General features: G+C 38.5%; 1 protein-coding gene across 2 annotated transcripts in view; it reads right to left on the bottom strand.

Annotated features, from left to right (window-relative positions):
- Positions 1-21,838, bottom strand: part of DSCAM (DS cell adhesion molecule) — a 476,473-nt gene that overhangs the window by 184,539 nt on the left and 270,096 nt on the right. For both annotated transcript variants that reach the window (XR_012627493.1, XM_074858375.1), the window contains exon 4: positions 2,962-3,108. Coding sequence is in view for 1 of the 2 variants with exons in the window: in XM_074858375.1 (XP_074714476.1) it covers positions 2,962-3,108 (147 nt within the window). In the remaining variant the exon portion in view is untranslated. The remainder of the gene's footprint in view (positions 1-2,961; positions 3,109-21,838) is intronic.

Consider the following 21,838-nt stretch of genomic DNA (forward strand, 5'->3'; position numbering starts at 1 on the left):
ATTCAGGGATACACAAAAATATGATTCCAGTGACCTGCTTTCTTGGACTCTGTACTTATATATTTACATGGATAGTAAAAAGATCTCTTTGGGATGCCCCTGGAACAGACTCCTATTTAGAGCATCTACATTGCATATATTCCAGTTAAGAAAAAAGAAAAGAAAAAAAGCACAAAAGAAATCCCAGGGTTCATCAGCAATCACCTGTAATGAGGCAAATAGCAAAGTAACATAACCCAGTTCCAATATATGGTATAGACTCTTTTGAATGATTATTTTACTATGCTTTAAAAGTCAGCTGCAAATGACTTCTAGCAAGGACAACAGTGGAAGATCTGAGGCAAAATACTGTTCTAAAATACTCTGGATCTTCTTTGAAGGGCAGAGCAAGAAACTCATTATACTTTCAAAATCATAAGGATTTTTTTGGGAACTGGGATTCATGGCTGGACAAAATTATTTTTGGAAAAGCACACTATAAATGGGCATTAGAGGAATAATCTGTAGCATGTTAATGGTCTTGGTTTTAATCTTATTTAGAAAGGCCACATGATTTCAAGATGTTCTTACTCCAAACGAAATCTGGAACTTTGCTTTGGTCACAGGCGTACTAATTATTCACATGTGCATTTGCTATTATATGTATATTACCCTCTCTTTCAAACAATAATGAAGCTTAACTGGTATTAAAAATGTGACCAAGAGGCTATGATCAATATCCACCACAAACTATTTCATCCCCAAATAAGCAAAGAATATTTATGGATGTAAAAGGCAGGAAAAAATTTAGGTCTCATGCAAGCAGACCTTTCACACTTAAAGGACTCACTATTTTAAAATATGAATTCCAGCCAAGAAAAAAGAAAACCTGTTGGAGAAATATTAAGAGACAAACTCTGCCCATAAGTGCTGCACTTGGTTCAGCAGACTAACAGACTGGAAATCGGAGCCCGCTATAGCTCTAATAGAGAATAATTAACCCCATTGAATTAAAAAAGTCTTCTATTGCACACAGGTGAAATTTCCTATTTACATTTGGCCTGCAGAGGAGAATAGAAAAGGGAACTCCAGACAGAGCACACCTTTTAGGGTGCTTATCCTGAATTGCAAACAAGACAGAGCTTTCGTTTTTCCCCTTTTGTTCAGAGAAATAACTAGAAATTTTCCTGTGGTAACCAAGATACAAGCCTGATTTTATTTATGTTACCACTGGCTCAGCCTTAACATGATTTCATACGGAAGCAGACCATATTATGTAGCCAGCTAGAAAGATAGGACCCTGCCTATCCTTATAAGACCAAAGCAGGCAGATTATTGTGCAGCAAAACTACTTCTTCACCTGGCTGGGAAAAGCAGAGGCAAGAGTTTTAACCACAGGGGACACATACCAAAGAAGAAACTCCTGGATCTCACTGGTAAGTGATTCTGATCTGAACAATCACACCATTTTTTTAATCATTAGTATAGTTAAGTACTGACTTGTACGTTCAGAGGGTTTCAGCATCCTTCAGCAATGACCATTTTGTAGGAGGTCAGGAATTATGTTACTTATGCAAAACCTGGTGCCCATCTCTGTCTCTCTTAGGGCTCTCAAACAGAGAGTGGAGAACTGAGACCTAATCACTAGATTTTTTTTTCTGACAAAAGACAAGAGGATGAGGTGAAAAGGAGAATGGCCCCACTGACTGTTAAATTATGAAGGTCACCATACCCTGACTGATATTTAGGGTTAGGATCTTTAGGGCAACTTAGTAACAGCGAAAATGAGAAAAAGTTCTGGGGGGCTTTCAGTGGGATGGTGGGCATGACGTCTGTAAGGCAAAGATACAGGGACAAAGAAGAGAGAGTCTGGGATACAGACTTAGATAACTCTATGGATGTGGGAATACAACTGCAGATTTGCTCACATAAAAACACAGGGTGCAGTTACATGCACTCACAAAATGAGGGAGAGGAAGGGGAGATGGAGAAGAGCTAATCCTATACAGAGATGTTTGAGATCAAGTTCCAAACTCAGGCCTGGGGTCTGCTCCTCCTTCTCATCTCATCCACAGCTGGCACCTCCTCTCACTGAGACAAAATGGGGAGAAGGTGGGATTGGAGCAGCACTGTACTGACAGCCCCAAGAGTTTAGGGGGGGTGTGTAGGAACCCAACAGTCCATCACACACACACAACAATCAGGAGATGATTTATGATTACAAGGAAAAGTTAAAATACCCCATCTACCTTCTCATTTTCCTACCTGCTGCAAAAGGCCATTTGCCCTGGGACTCTTAGCTCTAACCATGGACTGCCACCAGCTAATCCTCCTGTCTGCCTGCAGCACCCTGGGTGGCCTGGGACAGGTCACATACCTCTTCTGGCTGGAGATCACTCCTGGAAGCAGGGAAACACGCTGTTTTCTCCAGGGAAGGAGTGTGATGAATGAAAAGGAAGGCTGAAATGCACCTCAGCTAACCTGAGATTCCTGCAGTGGAAATATCTACAGCAGAGCTAAACGTCCTGAGCTCTTGCTATGGTTAACAGAGAGAAATAGGGACAATGGGGCAATTCATCTCACCCTAAAGTGTGCAGCTAAAAATGTTCCTCTCCTTTGGTTACAAAGGGAAGTTAAGGTGACTAGATACTTTCACTGTGCTGGTCTACTTTTAATGGGATGAATCCCACCCACAGTCCTTTTATACAGTACTCTAAAACTAGTAAAAATCCCTGTACTAAATGCCAGTGCACCCTATAGCCTCTCTGGAAATATCTAACAGAAGATGAAAAACAGAAAAAAGGATTTTAAAATGGGACATTTTATTTTGCAGCAACAGCTCACAGCTGACCACTTCTACCTTCCATTTGACAGACAACTTTGTTGTTAGTGCATACAGGCACAAGAACCTGCCTTGCCAGTTTAGCACACTAGAGAGAGGCATATACAGTACATAATATAGCATGATATATAAAGGAGCACCTGATACAAAAAGTCTTGCACTGTTGCTTTGTCGTGTTTCTCCTGTATATCTGTGCCTTGTGATACATCGGTAGTTGTACAGTCCATCTTCATTCTGTACGTCTAAAATATACAAGGCTCCCGTGGATGTGATGAGAAATCTAGGTCCTGAAAGACACAAGAATTTGCAGTGTTTAAAATACCTGGAGGTTGTTACTGTGTTCTGCTTGCTCACACTGAGGGATGGATGACACAAGCTGGAGAGTCCTGAAAGGTTTTTTTGCCATAGTTTAGAAGCTGCCAATTGTAAGTTTACTAAGTACTCACTGAAGGTGCATATAAAGATATTAATTCATGTGCACTTTTTATAAAAAAGGTAGGGAGCTGTAAGGAAAATGTGAGGAATGAAGGGAAGAAATGTGCCATGGTCTATATCACAATCAGTAAACAATATCCAAGAGGCACCTAAAATAAAATACAGGGTAAAGAACCAGTGCAGAATTTAATTCATTTTAATTCAATATTGTAGAGTGATATGATAGCAATTCACCATCAGAGCTGTATGTGATAGAAAGACAGTCTGGGATGGCATGCATATTTAAACAATATTAGCCAAAATAGCATATGTTGTCCGGGTACACCAGAAAATTGAGGAGAAAAAAGATCATAAAAAGTAAAACTAAAGGGATCAATGAAAGCAAGAGAACCTAACAAAAGGTGGAAGTTTTTACCCCAATAATATGAGACATATTTGCTGAAGAATTCCAGTCATAAGAGCCATGTACTGCACAGCCCTGCTCCACAGCTTGCTTCAGGTGTGATGAGAAAACAAGGACAGCAAAACCAGCCTTGCTGATGTTGCCTACACCACTGACCCCAGTGAAGGTGTACACACCTGCACCAGCTGCAAGCCAGACAGCAGGAGTGTAAGGAACAGTCCCATGGCCCCCACCCTGTCTGTGTTTCCTGTGGGTTAAGGCACTTCAGGCCTCAGCAGGATGGGCTGAGATCCCTGAAGCTCAGTACTTCCATGGCCAAGCTACTGGCAAAAGGTGAGTTAATACATTATCTGACCAGCTCCGGGCTTTTTTTAAAAATAATATTGCAGTCTGTGATTAGAGAAGCACAATGTAAGCAGATAGACAGACTCAGTGTCTAAAAGAAGGGTTTAAATAATCAGCACAGGATGTGTTGTCTAATATCCAAAGTCTTGTTGTTTGGTTTTGTTTTTTTTTGTTTAATTATATACAGAAAGATTGCTGAACTTAATTTGCTTTCTGAAAGAAAAGTGACTGCCCCCTAAAACTGAACAAGGCTGACATGTTCATGGTCAGCATTTCTCCTAGTGTTCATTCAAATTGAAAATAATATAGTTGAAATTCTCTTAAAATACGCATTTTTTTATTATTAACTCTAAAATATGTGGAAAACATCACAATACGTATGTACACATGTGCAGTTTCGATCATTTGACACCTGCACAAATGCCTCTGTTCTGTTGAAAACGCATGTTTTAAAAGCAGGGACACAAAAAAGCTAACATCTATGTGTACATGGTTACTCTAAAGCTTTTCCCATATTACAATAAGTGGAAGTAATGCAGTTACAATGCACTGCAAACTTGGGCCTCACTTGGCCACTCTTTCCGCTTAAATAATACTGCAGTCTAAGCTCCGTATGCTTTTCTAAAACTTTTACACTGGAAAATATGTTGATATCCTATTTTTTATGTCTGCTTTTTTTTCTCTAGTAGCTGGTAGCTTTTCCAATATACATACATGTACCCATGTATTAAAAACATAGCTGGCTCCCAAATTAGGGGAGAGAATACTCAAAGATGAAACACATTATGAACTAATATTCAGTAATATGCAGCAGGAGATATTTCCTTTTCTTCAGAGCTCTATTTCAGCAATGACTTTTTAATAATTAAGTGTAGCCAGGGTACATGCTCACAGATGCATCAGTGGGAAAGCAATCCAGCAGAGAAACGACAGAAAGGAAATGGTATCATTGCAGAGGGCAATCTCCTTTAAACCACAATCTAAAAGAAATGGAAAAAAAAAAATTTAACAACCATTTAATGTCACAGGACAGGACTGACCCTTAGAGCAGAAAATATTGAATAAAGCAACATCAGCCCACCTCTCTCATCCTTGTGTGCATACTGAATTATAAAATAACCACACTGACAAATTGTATTGGCTGACCCTGTTCTCCTGAAAGTCCTGAAAGTCCACAAGCAAGGAAGCAGTTAGGTTACAACTTTGGAAAAGCACGAACCGCACTGCACATATCCTTCTGAACTACATTGTTTGTTCAAATAACGTGTGCCATTACTAAGAAGTATATTAACAAAATAAATCCCCAGAATGGAGGCATAGAAAATGTTGAGCTACTTGCCTGCTACTGGAGAAGAACTGGGCAAGGAAAAGTGGGAAAGAGGAGGGAGGACTGGATGGCAAGAGCACTCTGCTCAGCCATGAGCAACACTATATTCCTGCCTAGAGGGGGTTTACAGCCTAGGGAGGTGCCTTCTTATATAGAGGACATATTGACTTCCATATGCCTCTGAAAATATAATTGCTTGCATACAGAAGGCTTGTGTTTCAACAGAAATTACTTACAAACAGATGTACTGTTGAGTGTAGTAGGAAAAGCACCTGAATAGGTAATATTTCAGTTTCGCAGCCAGGTGTCTGATATACAGCATTGAAAAGGTTACACGAAAAAAAGCAAAGCTAACTTGCATCTTATATTTTAATATGTTAGTTGCAGTGTTTGGAGGAAATGATATAGACAGTTAATAAGAATAAGTTAAACCAATAAATACGTTTTACCTAGCTTCTCGATTACTAATAATTCATTTATTTGCTAGTCACAAAAAAGCTTGGCTTGACCAGACATGCTAACGAGGTTTTCTACAAATACCAGGCAGCTAACAACTACCTACTAGCAACCAGAAAGCATAGTCTGCAAGTGTGCAGGCAATCACGTAGTGAACCCCCTTAGAGTCACAGGATTGTTCTTTACCTGATGTCAGTCATAGAGCCCAGCTCCAAAGCCACAGCAAGGAGGACCCTACCACCCCTTAGGGAGGCAGGCTCATAATGATTTCTACAGAAGCAGCACTTCCTGTTGGTCAGAGAATGCTTTTTTTTTTTTTGGCAGGGGGGTGCGGGTGGTTGTTTTTCACACTGTAACTCCTAGATATAATGTACTATCCTATGCTAAGTATTCTTCCTTTTCCTTTCACAGTTCTCAGACATAAACACTTGTCCCATTCCACCCTATCTCCTCATCACATAGGTACTCAACATCTGTACCCTTTAACAAGGTTCACCTTTACCCCTGTCTCTAGGTTAGAAGGATATTTAGAATTTTGGTGTGAAAACCATGGGCTGTTTGACTCATGTGTCACATGCAGATTATGCACTACTGAAATATTCATAGAGCAAATCTACCTTTGCCAAGAAATATGTCATAAGGACTACAGGTAATTAAAACACAGTTGTCTCCCTTAGTCTGTAGGCAGCATAAAATGACAGCTTTACAAGACTGGAATCACATTTAAGGACTTTACTGGGGTTAATGATGGGTATGCAGCAAAGGCAATGCCTTCTTGCTTCTGTTTCCAGCTGTGTGAGCATTAACCAGCTCTGTATTTCAGATAGCACACCACAGTTCAGACGTGTGCTTGCCCACAGCAATGCCACTCGACTTGCAGGGCTGCCAGGCTGCTGAACCAGCTCTGTGTATATCATGCAGATATGTCCTCTGTAGCCCAATCAAGGCTTAGAAAAGACTTTTCAAGCTGGGATGTAACTCCATTACCAAACTATGCAGGGATAGATGTTGGTGGAGATACTGCTCAGCTGCTATCACATCACAGGACCAGGAACACATGAAAAGGTGTTAATGGGATGGTTGTGGCCATTTTGGTTCCTTCAGTATTGTCATGTCCCGCTCAGATGAGGGAGACAAGTGACTCAGATTCGCAAATCCCCAGTGGAGTGGACAAGTCTCCAAGTCCAAACATTTATTAACTACCCACAATGTACTAATTGAACACACAATAGTTGGCTAAGTATATAGCAAGTTGTGGCAAGCAATACAATATGCCTTGCATTTCTTAATGGGAAAGGGAAAAGAGGGAGATAGAGGGAATGGGGAAATACAAATCACCGGTCTGGGTTTCTGTGCTGATCCTGCCGGCGAGGGTTCCAGGAGGCACAGGAGGCATCCGTCTTTTTTGCTTGCATCTGTCTTCTTCACTTCACTGCACTCTCCAGGCTCCTTTCTTCCCCATCCCCCCCCCCTTGATTTATACCCACTTTCCTTGGGTCCATCCCCTAGGTCGACCCACATACCTATGTATCCCATGTATGGGGAGGGGTAAGGTGTTTCATGGGATGATGTAATTAGCATGATCATGTTAGCCTTCATTAGCATATTGAGGGGTGTTAACTTTAATATGCATTTCGTGGATAATGAAGCAAAGGTCATTCACCAGACAGATGGCCCTTGAAATTTGGCCAGGTGCACCAGAGCAGAGCCGTCCTGTCTCCACAGGGCTCCCTCCTCCAGCTGCATCTTGTGTTATTCGGGCAGCCTTACCAGCTTCGACCTCCACAGAATGCACCCTGTGACTCATAGTTTTGTCTTGCGAGTGTTTGAGGCATTTCTTCGATCAGCCTCAACTTTTGCTTTCTCAGGCTGTTTTTCTTAGTTTCTTGCAGGCCTGGTTTCTCGTCTCTCACAAGTATATCTGCAAATGCTGTGAGTGGAACCCAAACAGCTGAGAGGCAGAAATGTACTCCTTGTACAATGGCTTCATGTAGCTTTCTCTTTCTGGGATCCAGTTTCACCTTTGCAAAGTATACATAACTCCATTTCTACAGAGTCACACTGTTGGAGACTATCACTATGCACAAGTTTAAGATCACACAAATGTGTCCAAAGTGTAAAAATTAATTTATTTCTCTATGCTTTTCTAAAGCTCTCATTATTTTCAGATCCTCCGCACAGTTTTGAGATATGGTCTATACAGGACATCATTGATAATTAAATTTGTCTCTCAGGGTAAGCATGAAGCAATTGTCACAGAAATTAAGTTAGAAGATCAAATTCAGAGCTTTCCTTAAAACTGCCGAAAGCTCACTTCCTCAGAATTTCTACCTTCTACACATTATTGCTGCTAACAGTTGCTCTGGAATTGAAACTGGGGAAATGTGTGGAGTGGCTCCTGCCAGGTTGAAGAATATGTATAGATTTGTGGGCTATTTCCAGATCCCATAGTACTGACTTATATTTGCAAGTGAAGCCTTCCCTCCTCAGTCCTGGAAGCGAGTTTCCTCAGATGCAGTTATACATCTGGGTCAATGCGAGTGGGTACACTTATTAAAAGCCTGCCACTTAATAAAAGAGGTTTGTGAAAGCTGTGCAGAGCCAAGAAATTTTTCAGTGTTATCTTGCTGTATTTTCTAGAGAAGTTATGAGCATACTTGAGCTAACACTGCTTAGATCATCTTCCTGTTGGAAATTACTCAGACAATTGTATAATAAAACCTTCACTTAAAGAATTATCTAGAGATTTTTGCCTCACCCTCTTTAAAGATAACTACAAGTAAATAGTTATTGCCACACATCAGATGTTACCCCACAGTATACATTTCTTACCAACACACATTGTGTATAATTGCAGGGCTAAAGCTTCTCCTTTTCCTCTCTTCTTCTTAATATATTTTGCATACTTATATAATGCTTTAATAACGAACCCCTCCTTCTACTCTAAAAATGCGAGACAGAAAAGATGACAGACAAATAAAAGGAGAAATGCATGTAATTTCTGTCATCTTTAAACGGAGAGCATTTTCATTAAAACCGACAGGCTGTCAGTTGTGACAAAGCCAAAGTGTTGAGTGTTCTGCCTTCTGTACTTCAAAAAGTGTTTAGAAATGCACCAGGATAGGGATCGACAAGCTCTTATTGCCCTGTTGATCTAGGGGAGTGCTTTCTTCTTGAGGCACATTTAATTTAATCGCGCTTGCTTTGCTATAACAAAGTCTAATTTTTTTGACTCACCTACTTAAATATGCCAAATAAGGATTTTTTAAAATGGAACATCCTTTCAGATAAACTGAAGTTTTTTGTTTGTTTGGCTGTTAGCAGGCTTGTTCAAGGGAGGAAGGCAGAGAAGCCTCCTTCACAACAATTAAAAAGAACACTGTCAAAATATAGCTCATAATTCCCATTTATTATTCCTTCTCAGTAGTGTTTGTACTAATGCCTTGAAAACTTGATTATAATGATTTCAGTATCTGATTTTCAGAGACGTTGAAAGCTTACATCTTTTTTGGCTTTCAATTCTTGGTGCCTTTGAAAACCTGGTCCAATATCTGTAGTATACATTTCATTCAAAGAGTTCAAAGGATGTTAGGAACCCTTACCACATTTTGCCTTGGTGAGGTGGGCAAGCATAGTAACATATTACTATTTAAAATTTAAATGTTTTACAGAGAAGCCTACTGAGATATGTGGATCAATGTACACAAGTCAGTGGAAAAACAAGGAATGGAACCCATAATTCTTTCTCCAACATCCCATCTGTCATTAATACATAACTTTGCCTCACTGTGAGACTGAAAACAAAATAAATAGATCCAAGGACTAGAAAGACCATTAGAGTCATTTATTGTCACATTTCATACTCCACCCATTAACTCCTGCACCAAGTCCATATCTGGAAGTTAAGCTATAGCTTTTTAAAAAAGACATTAGTCATGATTAAAGATTTCTTGTAAGTGGAGGGCATGTGATACCCCCAGGTAAATTACTCCAATGGTTAATTATTCTCACTTTTGAAAGTTAGTGTATGGTTTGTGGTCTATCTGGCTTTGACCCCAGCTGTTGGATCTTACTGTGCCTTCATTAAAGATTTCCTTTGCAGTCAGAAATCTTCTGCCCATTTAAGTACTTACAGAACATGAGGAAATTACCTCTTAAACCATCTTTCTCCTTAATTAGTTATACAGATTGAACTTCCTAAATCATTTACTGTGAATTATTCATAGCCTGAAATAGTCCTGTAGTTTTTGCCCAACACCTTAACAACTTTTTGTAGTTCTTTTTCAAGTTCGGATCATGTGCAACCATTCAGTAATGGTTCTGGTAATAGGGAATGAAAAATGTCTCTCCTCTATACAAATTTTCCTTCCACTTATACATCCAGAAATTACAGTAGTTGTCTTATCAGTGCTAAGTTGCTTCAGTTGTTCACTGAAAATTGTGATCTCCTTTCCAGACTCATGGACTTAGAGAATAGATTTCCTCCATTCTGTAGATGCAACCTATTGTCTGTCTTAACACTAGAATGGGCTGTATGAAAAACTACATGTTCAAATCAGACCTCTTTATCACACAATCCAATCTCCCTATGCAACTCACCAAGCCATACCATCATTTGCCATTACACCAACGTTTAAACAGTTTGCATACTTTATCAACATGTCTTTCCTTTACTAATTTTCATTCATTAATGAAACTTTAAATTTATGTCTTCATCTGAGATATTACCAAACCACTTGATTTGAAGATACATCTTTCAAAGTAATAAGACCCTGAAGAGAACAGGGAAGAGGGGGAGGAAACTGGGTCGCACCTAGGCTTGACCAACCTGAACTGAGGGCCCCAAATCCCATGACATTTTAGAAACACACCCCTCATTTTACTATCTGCTGACTGGTGCCCTAAATAACCTAGTGACTTCATTAAAGTTGAGCTGCATTAGCAGATCATGTGTTCATTTCTCTAAGTGAGAAGAGGTCACATTAACAATTATGAAATTGCTCTTATGTAAGGTTTTTAATGCTTTCCATTAGACTGTATAATATCAGAGATTAAAATAAAATTTTACAGGTCTGAGTAATAAGTTAAAATAATTCTGTTTAGGTTTCTTCTGTGAAATTGTTCTCATGTATAATTCATAAGAAAATGTGAACACTTTCCTGTCGAATTAGTGCATAATATTCTTGTATGAAAATGAGAATATTTTAAAACTGTAGCATTAATTATTCTTTTATCATGCCCTTTTCCCCCAGTATGCTGGTAGTCTTTAAATAGGGGTAATGTTATCCTCAAGATGGTTTAAAAAATCATATTTGATTTTCACTTTGTTGGAAACACATCTAATAGCATTATGTTATTGCAATCTAAATTGGGTTGATAGAAATTAAGAGAACAGATGGCTGTTCTAATTGTGTGCCAAATGATAACATAGAACAAATAAACTTTTATCAACCTTACTTGTCACCTCTGCTGGATAGAACTGCTTCTGCTAAGCAAGTTTCTAGCATGACCTGTGCACGCAAGGGGAGAAACCTCCCCACAGAGCCAAAGCAGAGAGTAACCTATAACTCAGTTTTACAGCACTGCTACAACATCATTCTCAAAGCAAAACAATCTGCTGCTCTGGGCATGGAAAATGTGCTAGAAGCAGCTGTGCTTAAACTGTGCCCTGAAGTCACAGTCCTCTGAATGCTTTTGATACACAAACCAAAGATTAGATGAGGAAAGAGAGGCATATAGGGAAGGAGGGAGGTAAGGATTTCACTTTTCCAAGCACCACTCACATAATGTGCTCAACCTACATAAGACATCTAGGGTGGTGTTCACAGTAGGTGGTGCAGATGGCCAAAACAGGACTATGCTCCTCTGAGCAGCACAACCTCACCCCCAGGGACACAGCGAAGCTCACAGGCCCTGGTAGCACACCCTACAGGGGACAAAACTGAATTTTTTAGCTCTTCACATTCCCTCAGCAATAGGGTCTGCAAATTGCACCTTTGGAGGGTGTTGGCCACTGCCCCTCTCCCTGTCTGGGACACAACCTGCAGCTGACTTCAAGGAGAACAGGAGCAGGAAGGAAGCCACAGCACTGCCATACAGCCCAAGGGCAATGAACTTTCTTAATCAATTGCAATTAAATTAGCTCTTCCTTCTCTTACCACCTCCACCCTTCAAGCACACCTGTTGAAGAACCACACACTTATTTGCATTACATGGCCTGGTCTTTATCTCTTAGAAATCTGGGTTTGGATAACTGGAGAGGCCACCATGAATGTGAGTTTCTGGGAGAAAGATTCAGCGGTAAAGCTTCTCAAGTGCCACCCTAGTACAATGTTACTCATGAGGAATTAAGGTCTTCCAATTTTTTCCTGACACAAGGAAAGAAATAAGCATAAAAGGCATAAGAAGTGGTTGTCTGAGGCAAAGGAGGTTGCTGCCATATTTGATCTATTGTTCAGGCTCCTCAAAGCTCACAGAGATGTATCTCTACTGAGCTTGCAGGTCTGAAGTTTTCTTTATTTCCACAGCAGCTATACTTTTCCCTTTTCCTTCTGTTTGGATTTTTTTCTTTTTCTTTCCCCAGAATTGAATTTGAGAATTTATAAAACAAGCCAGAAACCTCACATGAGGTATTTTTCTATTTTATATAGGTGCATAATCTGTTTTGAGTTCAATAACTGAGGTTATCTCTCTGCAAAGAGTTAAGGACATTTATAAACATTTCCAATCCTATGGCCTGACATGGTTCCAGTTGTAATACAGATGGATTCTTAACTTTGCAATATTTATGTAGAACCGATAGCTCAAGACTAAGACAGATTTTTTCTTACACCATCACTTTTTAACCCCCTCACCTCTTCTACCTCAGTCACATCCCTCCCTCAAGGAACATCTATTTTGCTGGCAGTTCAGTCTGAATCAGGCTATACAAGTAAATCTGTTATTCGTCAGTCACCCTGCCCCTTGGCCAGTGGAGGTCAGAACTGCTCAAAGTGTGTGAAGTCCAATTCAACCATCATTACCATCTCTCTAAAACACTAGGAGAGGAAGGGAGCAAGGTCATGAAATATTTTGCCCTCGATCCTTGAAAGTAGAAAAGCTTAAAGAGAAGAACAGTTAACACAGAATTGCTATTATTTTGGCATCTATATATCTAAGGAATATTAGGGACCAACCATGTCTTTCTGCATCTCTCTGAAGAAAACAGATTTAGTGAAATCTAGATGCTGTGGTGTTTACTTCTCCATTCCAAAATGGCTTACTGTGTCTTATAACTTGAGATTTTGACACAGCTATCATTTCCAGATTTCCCTTAATGTTTTGCATGTAATATTACTAGCTAAGACAACAAGCCTGCTGATTTTTTGCGTATAGAACCATAAGGTTAATAAAATTGAGAGAGAAAGGGAGAAAGAAACAAAGAGAAAGAAAAAAGAAAGAAAAAAATATAAAGCAATAAAGGCAAAAAAGAGAAAGACAGAAAGGGGAAGGGGGGAGGGAGGGAAATGAAGCTCCAGGTTTGGCTTTCTAAATTGAGCTGAGAGAGATTATCTGCTGAGTCAATTACAGCTTTACCCTAGGAACAAGAGTTGTGGCACTGTGTTGGGTTCACATTCAGACAGGATGAGGCCTGAACACAATGCTCAAAAATCAAACAGGTCCTGAAAGCCGGTGGTATCTATATTCACGGTTTTAGCTGCTTTAAATTCAACTATAACATGAGTTCATTTGTGTTTCTGTAATCACAGAATAAGGAAAGACATATGAGCATTACTGCTATTATATGCACAGTGCTATCATTTTCTGAATAAGTTTGGATACTAGGATAATGGCCACTCTGAAAACCAGATTGTTAGACAAATTACACAAATCAGAACACATTTTATTGCCCCCTCCATGTTTCTGAGACTGCAAAAATGTATTTCATGCCAATTGTTCATACCAATTCCACTTACATTAAGTATGCAGTATTCAAGCTTTATAAAGGAGGAATAAACATGCTCTTTTTTAAAAAGAGCATAAATAGATGCAGGAGTTGTATTTTTGTGTATACAGACTAGTTTATGTTAAGTGCTACTACTTTATGATTGGATAGTATAAACGTGACTGATCACATAATGTTTATATTTAATTGTTCACCCCCTTAATCTTTTATGAATATATTAGGCATGAGCAACTACCATTCTCCACCCGCTGTTGCTAACTGTCAGTCCTCCAGGATATTAAATAAAACTGCCATAATCTTTAATACCACAGTTTTAGATGATTTGGGTCCTTGCACACATTACTGCAGAATCTGCTTTCCTTATTTCAGCTAGAAAGCAAGCAGATAATTTTAAATCACTAGCTAGTTTTAGGGGCTCTGATTAAAGAGGATTCAGCTTTGCCCATGATATATGGAGCTGTCTGGAGGATTAAAATTTCTTCGCTCAGGCTTTTGCTGGTGCATCCCAAGTAAATAAATAGCCTGCAGCTGACCAGTGGCTTAGCACAGATAAACTTATGCTTTACAACATCAAAGAACATAACCCACCCCTCCTACTATCTGCAGGTAAATTTAACCACAAGCTTGTTAAGTAAATGAAGAACCTCCATCTCCTCTGGCCTGAACAGCAGTTGGTTTATGTCACCATCATCAAATATGCACCTTAATAGTTTATAGCTTCGAAGTCATTGTATATGCAGAATACATACTGTTATACACAATATGATCAGAATAAATCACAGCCTCACATACACAGAATTACAAGTGCCGCCAGCTGCAGAATTATTTTGACTAACTGCAAATAATCAATATTATGCTACATTAATTAGAGCAGCTGCAACTCTGTGGCCCCACATGTTTAGCCACATTTGTTCTGCAGGTAATTGTGAAGGTAATGAAGCATTTCAACCTTAAGAAACAGTTTTATGAGAACCTTAGAACAGTACCCACTCCCCTTCATGAAAATTTCTATTCAAAGATTCACAAGACACCTGAGTATTCAGAATATTTCTTAAGGGATATGCAGTAACTAACAGACAAAGCCTTGTGTAGTACATTCTAGCACAGTATTTTCACCTAATGACTTATTTTGAGAGTGTAAAATTTGGGAAACCTAAACAGGTTAATTCTGGTTTTAGGGTAGTGACTTGGGAAGAAGTTATTATCTTCTTTGCTCAATTTGAAAAAGTAAAACATGTTGTCCCTTGGGTAAAAACTACTCAAAATATAAACTGTGGGAGGAAATAGTTCCACTAGGAATTAGAGCTAAATGAAATCATTTCCCCTGGAGAGTCCTGGCCAGTCCCTTAGGGACAGAGTCCAGTGTTCAGTGAATAATTTTTAAGAGGAAGAAAAAAATCAATTAACGATGTACATTTCTATCTTTAGAACAAGACAACAGTGTTAAGTCTATGGAGTCACCTTTTGACAGCTCTTTAAAGAACAAAATATTTTAAAAAATTTCCTCTACCATCAGCTGCATACTACTTTTCCTCTAGAAACCTGTCCTCTCTCATACACACTGATTTCCACTGTGAACATACCCTGCTATGGAATATGATGGGAACCTACCTCTGTCACTGGATTATCCTTCCACACAACACAGGTGAGCCACAGAGCTCCATTTCATACGCTTTATGTTTTTAACTTGTTTCAGCTCTGAGTATCACTCATACACATACTATTTTTTAAAAATAATCTCCTGACAGGTCCCATGTTCTAGGAATTGATACACATTTTCCTCAGTATAGACACATACAGAACCTTCATTAAGTGCCTATACAGCCTAGCACCATAAAAATTGATGAAGCAGTGTTTTAAACAGGTGCAGCATCAGGATGACAGTAGTAAGAGCAGAAATAGGTAAAGATTGTTCCATACTGTGTAATGAAATAAAAGATCATCTGCAGACCCTGATTCAATGAAATTAATAAAGGAATATTAGAAAAATAGCAACTGAGTCTTATACAAGATAAGTCACACATATAATCAAATATACTGGAAGAAAAAAAAAAAAAAGCAACACTGATTTTAAATTGGAATAACTGCAAGCAATTCTTAAGAATATGATCCCAGACTGTATTGCATCAGCATACAGGGATCCAACATGCATGCTGACCTCACTTTTTGTGGGTTACAAAGTTTTATAATTCTTACAACATTTTAATAATCAGAAACACATTGAATGTGTGTTATAATGCTGTAAGAAGCTCCAGTATTTCTGGGCCCCACAACTTAAGATGGGTGTGAAGGTCCTTGCAGGCATCCAGAGGAGGGCAACAGAGCTGGTGAAAGGGCTGGAAGGCATGTCCTGTGGGGAGTGGTTAGGGACTTTGGGTATGTCTAGTTTGGAGAAAAAGAGACTGAGGGGTGACCTAGTTACTCTCTACCGCTTCCTAAGGAGGGGAAGCAGAGAGGGAGGTGCCAATCTCTTCTTCCTTGGATCCAGTGATAGGACACGTGGGAATGGCTCAAAGATGAGCCAGGGGAGGTTTAGACTGGATATTAGGAAACATTTCTTTACTGAGAGGGTGTTCAAACCCTGGAACGGGCCTCCTAGAGAGGTGGTTGATGCCCCGAGCCTGTCAGTGTCTAAGAGGCAGTTGGACAATGCCCTTAACAACATGCTTTAACTTTTGGTCAGCCCTGAATTGGTCAGGCAGTTGGACTCAATGGTCATTGTAGCTCCCTTCCAACTGAAATATTCTATTCTATTCTATTCTATTCTATTCTATTCTATTCTATTCTATTCTATTCTATTCTATTCTATTCTATTCATGATGTTTATTTTCTGTGCTTTGTCAAGGTAGGCTCTTTACTGACATCTTTGTCAAACTAACTTTTTAACAGTGAAAGGGTTCAGTAAATACAACTTTTCAGCATAGATTAAACTCAGAGTGTGATTTATGCTGAGCATCAACACAAGATTATGGGGTATTTCAATCCAACTTAATTTCAAAGATATATAAGAGATAAAACTAGGAAGGATGTGTAGTTCCAGACCTTCTCATAAAGCTTATGTTGATTCTGTACTATAACTTTCCTTAGATTGGCAACACAAAGAAAAATATCATCATAAATACAACAAACATCATTCCTTTAGAATAAATGTAAGCATTTTAGGGTTTTTTATTGCCTTCTCTGAACTGCTCAGAGGATCATGACTTGACAGCCTTTCCAGATATCAAAAACATTATGAAAATATGCCTAAATACATTTCTCAGGTAATTTTAATATTTTGCCCATTTTTAATTGATTGGGAAATTGAGGCACTGTAAAGCTAATTGATTGGCCTAACGTTATCTTGCATGTTTGTGGAAGACTTGGGAATCCAATATCCAAGTCCTGGTCTTTGAGCATAAAAGCATCCTTTCCTACTTCTTATTTTACATGCTGTGCCTGAAGACCTGCCAAATAATATCCAACCCTTTGCATAGGTACACAACAAGGACACGGTTTGAATATGTAAAGCTCTATGTATGAACTAAACGTTACTATTTTCTACTATTTCAATTGTCAGTGTTCGCAAGCACACTGTACCTGTTTTTATTTGCACTGCTGCACATTTTGTATGAAGACCTCAGAATAAATTTTGAAATATAGCCTTTTGCCAGACTAATGTTTTAGGCAAGTCTGTTGTAAACATTCTTCTCCTTTTCCTGAGCTCTTCCTTTACTTAAAGATAGAATTAGTTCTACAAATGATGAAAAGCATCTATTTTGTTAACGCTTACAGCTCTGGTTTAGGGTTGCATGACACCATTTATTAAGCAATAAGAGCCACTATAAGGTGTTTTTTTGGTATCTTTTAAATCATGAATGTTAAGAAAATAGAGGTGTTTTAGAACGAGCTACTGCAAGCTCATATTCTAAATCTTAGACTTTGGCTGAAAGTCACACAAACATTTTTTTCTACTTCTAAAACTTTTTTTGAAGAAGCATAGCATTAGATTAAAAAAAAAAAGCAACAATATAAAAATGTCAAAGCAGAGATACCAGCATTGCCTGGACCCTAAGCAGTCCTCCTGAGCAAGTCATTCTCTCTTTCTTTATCTCCACAGGCCATTAAAGAACATTTTGAGTCATGGAATGACCTTGCTTGTCAACATCATATGACATTAGTAGAGATGGCCTTGACCATGCTAATAACATTTATACATGAAGATCTATATAATTGACATTTCTTGCATTCCCAGAAAATGTAAGCAGCATAAAGTTGCCTGGATTGACCTGACAGAAATGCATGTACATGTACAGCACATCCAGTCCATCCAAGATGTGCAGAATCTGAAGGGACTACTTTGCACTGATGATCAGTGCAGTACAACTGCCGCAGCATACAGAGTGTAAGTCAGACACATCCATGATCTCTTGCACAATGTAGATGTGGATCAACTGCCAACTGCATGCATGATATTTGTTTTTAAAGGATTAGCACATGGGGATAAAATACACCTTTACGGTAGAGGACCATTATGAAACCTGTGAACCATATATGTGTCTCATTTAAGCCATCAGAACATGGCTTAAAAGGGATTTAAAATCATGTACCAGTGGTCTGATTTTCTTACTTGTGCATGACAGTTGCCTGAAAAGAGATGTGACTCTCTGTAGACAGTGCTTTAAATGCATAAGGTCTAAAAGTAGTCTTTTTTTGGGCAACTTAATCTAAAGTAAGGATATTCAGCCAATTTGCTTCAATGTACTTCTTTTTCCTGAGAAAACACAGTGTAGTTTTTGGGACTTGACATTTTACGTGAGCATTCAAGAAACGCTAGTGTCACTTAGATAAGAACATTTAAAAATAATTATCCCTATTTTTCAATACTGGGTAGCAAAAAAGTAATGAAGAAAAAGCTCTGAACTAAAACTATTTTTCTTCTCTTTTCTTGATATTCAGCTTTAATCTGGGTATACTCTTTTATGCAGCCAATGGCTTAGGGATGTGAACAGCCATAAATGAATCTTATAAAAAGAAAATTAATGTAGCAAAATCTGACAGCTGCATTTATTCTAAGCAAATTCTGCATTGGTTCAATCTCTTGAGCAACTGTTATTTGGGTCAACATTATTGCTTTCATAGTTCACAGTTTTTATCTCCCAGGAGAAAGCCAATTTTTCTTCACTCCAATCCCCTTACGCAGAGCCCCAAGAATTTGTATCACTGAACCTAGGATTTGCATTCTATACCATGTCCACAGTTGAGACACAGTATCTGCCTCCCTAGAGCATTTTCATTAAAAAGGTGGAACATATATGCAATCCCTGTAAATTGAGCCTTGTTGATTTTATGTTCTTTCTGGAACAAGGGGAGCATTGTACAAAGCACAGCACATTGCAGAGCAAAGAACACAGAAGATAGGAGAAAAATAAATAAATAATATCCAAAAGATCCAAAAGTCAATATACCATGTTTAATTTCTGTTTCTTTCTGACAGTAGCATTGGCCCCAGAGTCTAGTAAGGAGCAGTTCAATAATAACGATCTAAGGCTGGTCTTCAATAGAGACTCAACAGCTGACAGCTCTTCTGTTCAAATCGACAAGAGCACAAAGAAAGACTTGAATAATTAATTGTAAAAGGCTGGATGTGATCTGATTGTGTGACCAACCTGTTACATTGACTTGCTTTGACCTAATCTTTCAAAATGAGATATTAAACCTGAAACTCTTCTACAGTTTTTCCTATTACCTGGGTAGCTCTTCTTCTGTGGCATAGTCTGCAGAGTATACCCATGAGATGATTGGTGACAAAGGAGAGACCCAATTTCACTTGTGTGGCTAGGACTCTGTACTGCAGGCCTGCCTGCTCTCTATAAAAAAATACTTTTAAATACTGCTGTACAGATGCAGCCATCAAAAGAAACAGGGATGGGGGAAAAAAGTGACATTACCAAAGGTAACAGCTATTAACTAATCTCTTCCTAACTTTAAAAAAAAAAAAAAGTTAAATTAAAAGCTACCCTTTCTCACTTAATTTGAGATACTTTTCCATTATTACTGGGGTTTTTTTAATTTGAGAATAATTTTCCATTTAAATAGAAGCTGCAAACACCTGAACATTCAGAGGCAAGCTATGTGATTAATACCATTTCAAACATAATCTGCAATTATTTTTTCTAGGGATATAATATGTTAAAATGCATGACTTCAACATAGCATTGTCTTCTGGCTCGGATGATGCTTTTTCTGCATCAGCAACCCTCAAGTATTGGTGGCACAATAAACCTTTGTTTAACCACTACTCAATATATCTGGATGACAGAAATAGCAGGTACCAAATAATTTCTGGTTGCTAAAGTTCATGTAGATCTTTTAATATGAGAAAGAAAGATAGGTATTTTAGGCTTCCCAAAGTCTACAGATGTGTAGTTAAATGCTGATTCTGTGTTTTGAAGGAGTATTTGCTACAGTTAACTGGCAAACACTTGCCACACTATACCTTGGGAAACTGAGATTTTTTTAGTGAAGAGTAACAAGTATTTTCTATAAGACCCAGGCTTCTCTCTCCGCTTATTCAGACAAAATTCTCACAGAGTTTTACTGCATATGGGAAGGCTGACTGACTGAGGAGGGCATATTTTAAAGTTTGTTTGATAGCCTGCCTTCTGAGCCACTGACACCACTTAAATGAAAGACAATATGATTGTTCAGGACAGTCCTGGTCATCTCACTATATTCTAGTCCCAGCTTAACACTGCACCATAGCACATAGTGTATAGAATTGAAATAGTCTCCAGTGCTTAATATAAAAAAATCTGTCTCTCTTTAAAATATGACTTATGTTTAAGGCCAATACTAGCTCTTAAATGACAGTAAGTTTTGAAGAAAAAATTGGAATATGTAGAAGTAGAACATATCTTTAATACGATGATAAGATTTTAAATTACCTTAATTCTTCCTCACTTTTGAAATAATATTCTGTGGAGAAGCATCACCTGATTCTTAACAGACTGTGTACCCTGTAGTACATATTAGAGTTGCTGACAAAAGTATTTTCTAAAACTTTTAGAAGCAATACTTGCTTAGATTATAACCTCAGTTAAATATTTATACATTAATCTTTAGTTTTATGCAAGAAAGTATCCCATATATGCATGTGTGTACATGCATGTTCTCATGCAGGTGATAAATAATGGAAGGTCCCTCTTTATGATAAATTATAGATGAGATGTATAATATATGAACTAAAGTTAACAATGGGAAAAATCATTCAGACACAAGAAGCTGGAGGGGGAGAATTCAGTGAAGTCTCACTACCTGTCTGAGAGAGGTGGTGAACAACTGAAAACTTAGTTCAGAAAAATAGATCCGAAGATTTTGTAAGCGTGCAGTTTTCTCTGCTCTGTTTATGGAAACATTTTCTATCAAAGCAAGTGGAAAAAAAGAAATATGAAAAAAGTAAATCTCACTTCACTGAAATAATGCTGAAAATTTGGCAGGATTCAGGGAAGAGCTGCAAGAATGATTTAAGAGCTGGAAGTCCAGTTTTACAGTGGTAGCCTCAACAGCCAAAGACCTTAGGTTATGAAAAAGAAGCTTATAAAGAGACGTGACAACAGCCTGAAGGATGAGAGGGAAGACTTTTAAATTAACAGGTCAAGACATAACAGCATGCCCTATCAGAAGGTGAAAACTAAATTGACTGAGAATAGACTGAAGATGGAAAATTTAAGCATTACGATATTCACCAAAAAATACCACAGTTCATGCAGAAATTACAAAGTGGGTATAGGAACTCTACAGTAAATTCCAGGCAAAAATATGGAAGGTCAAAACAGTTCAAAAGATTGATTAGAAAAAAAGCAGAACATTTGTCTGTTTTATGAGAATTTGCAGAAGTGTAGGAATTAGATAGTTTGCTGTGGCAGAATTAGAACGAACTGCTACTGAAACTCTGGCCCCATCATCTCCCTCTGAGCAGCCTGTCCCCTTTACTCATATGCCTGGAAGGCACCTGGGGAGCACAGCATTACAGAGGGCTTCCTTCGAAGGCGTCTGCTTCCGCATGTGAAGCCAGCTAATAATTTGAAGACACTTGCCTTTGGTTTCTAATTTGAATTAATCAAA

Source organism: Strix uralensis, chromosome 2, assembly GCF_047716275.1.
Source record: "Strix uralensis isolate ZFMK-TIS-50842 chromosome 2, bStrUra1, whole genome shotgun sequence".
In the NCBI taxonomy this organism is placed as follows: Eukaryota; Metazoa; Chordata; class Aves; order Strigiformes; family Strigidae; genus Strix; species Strix uralensis.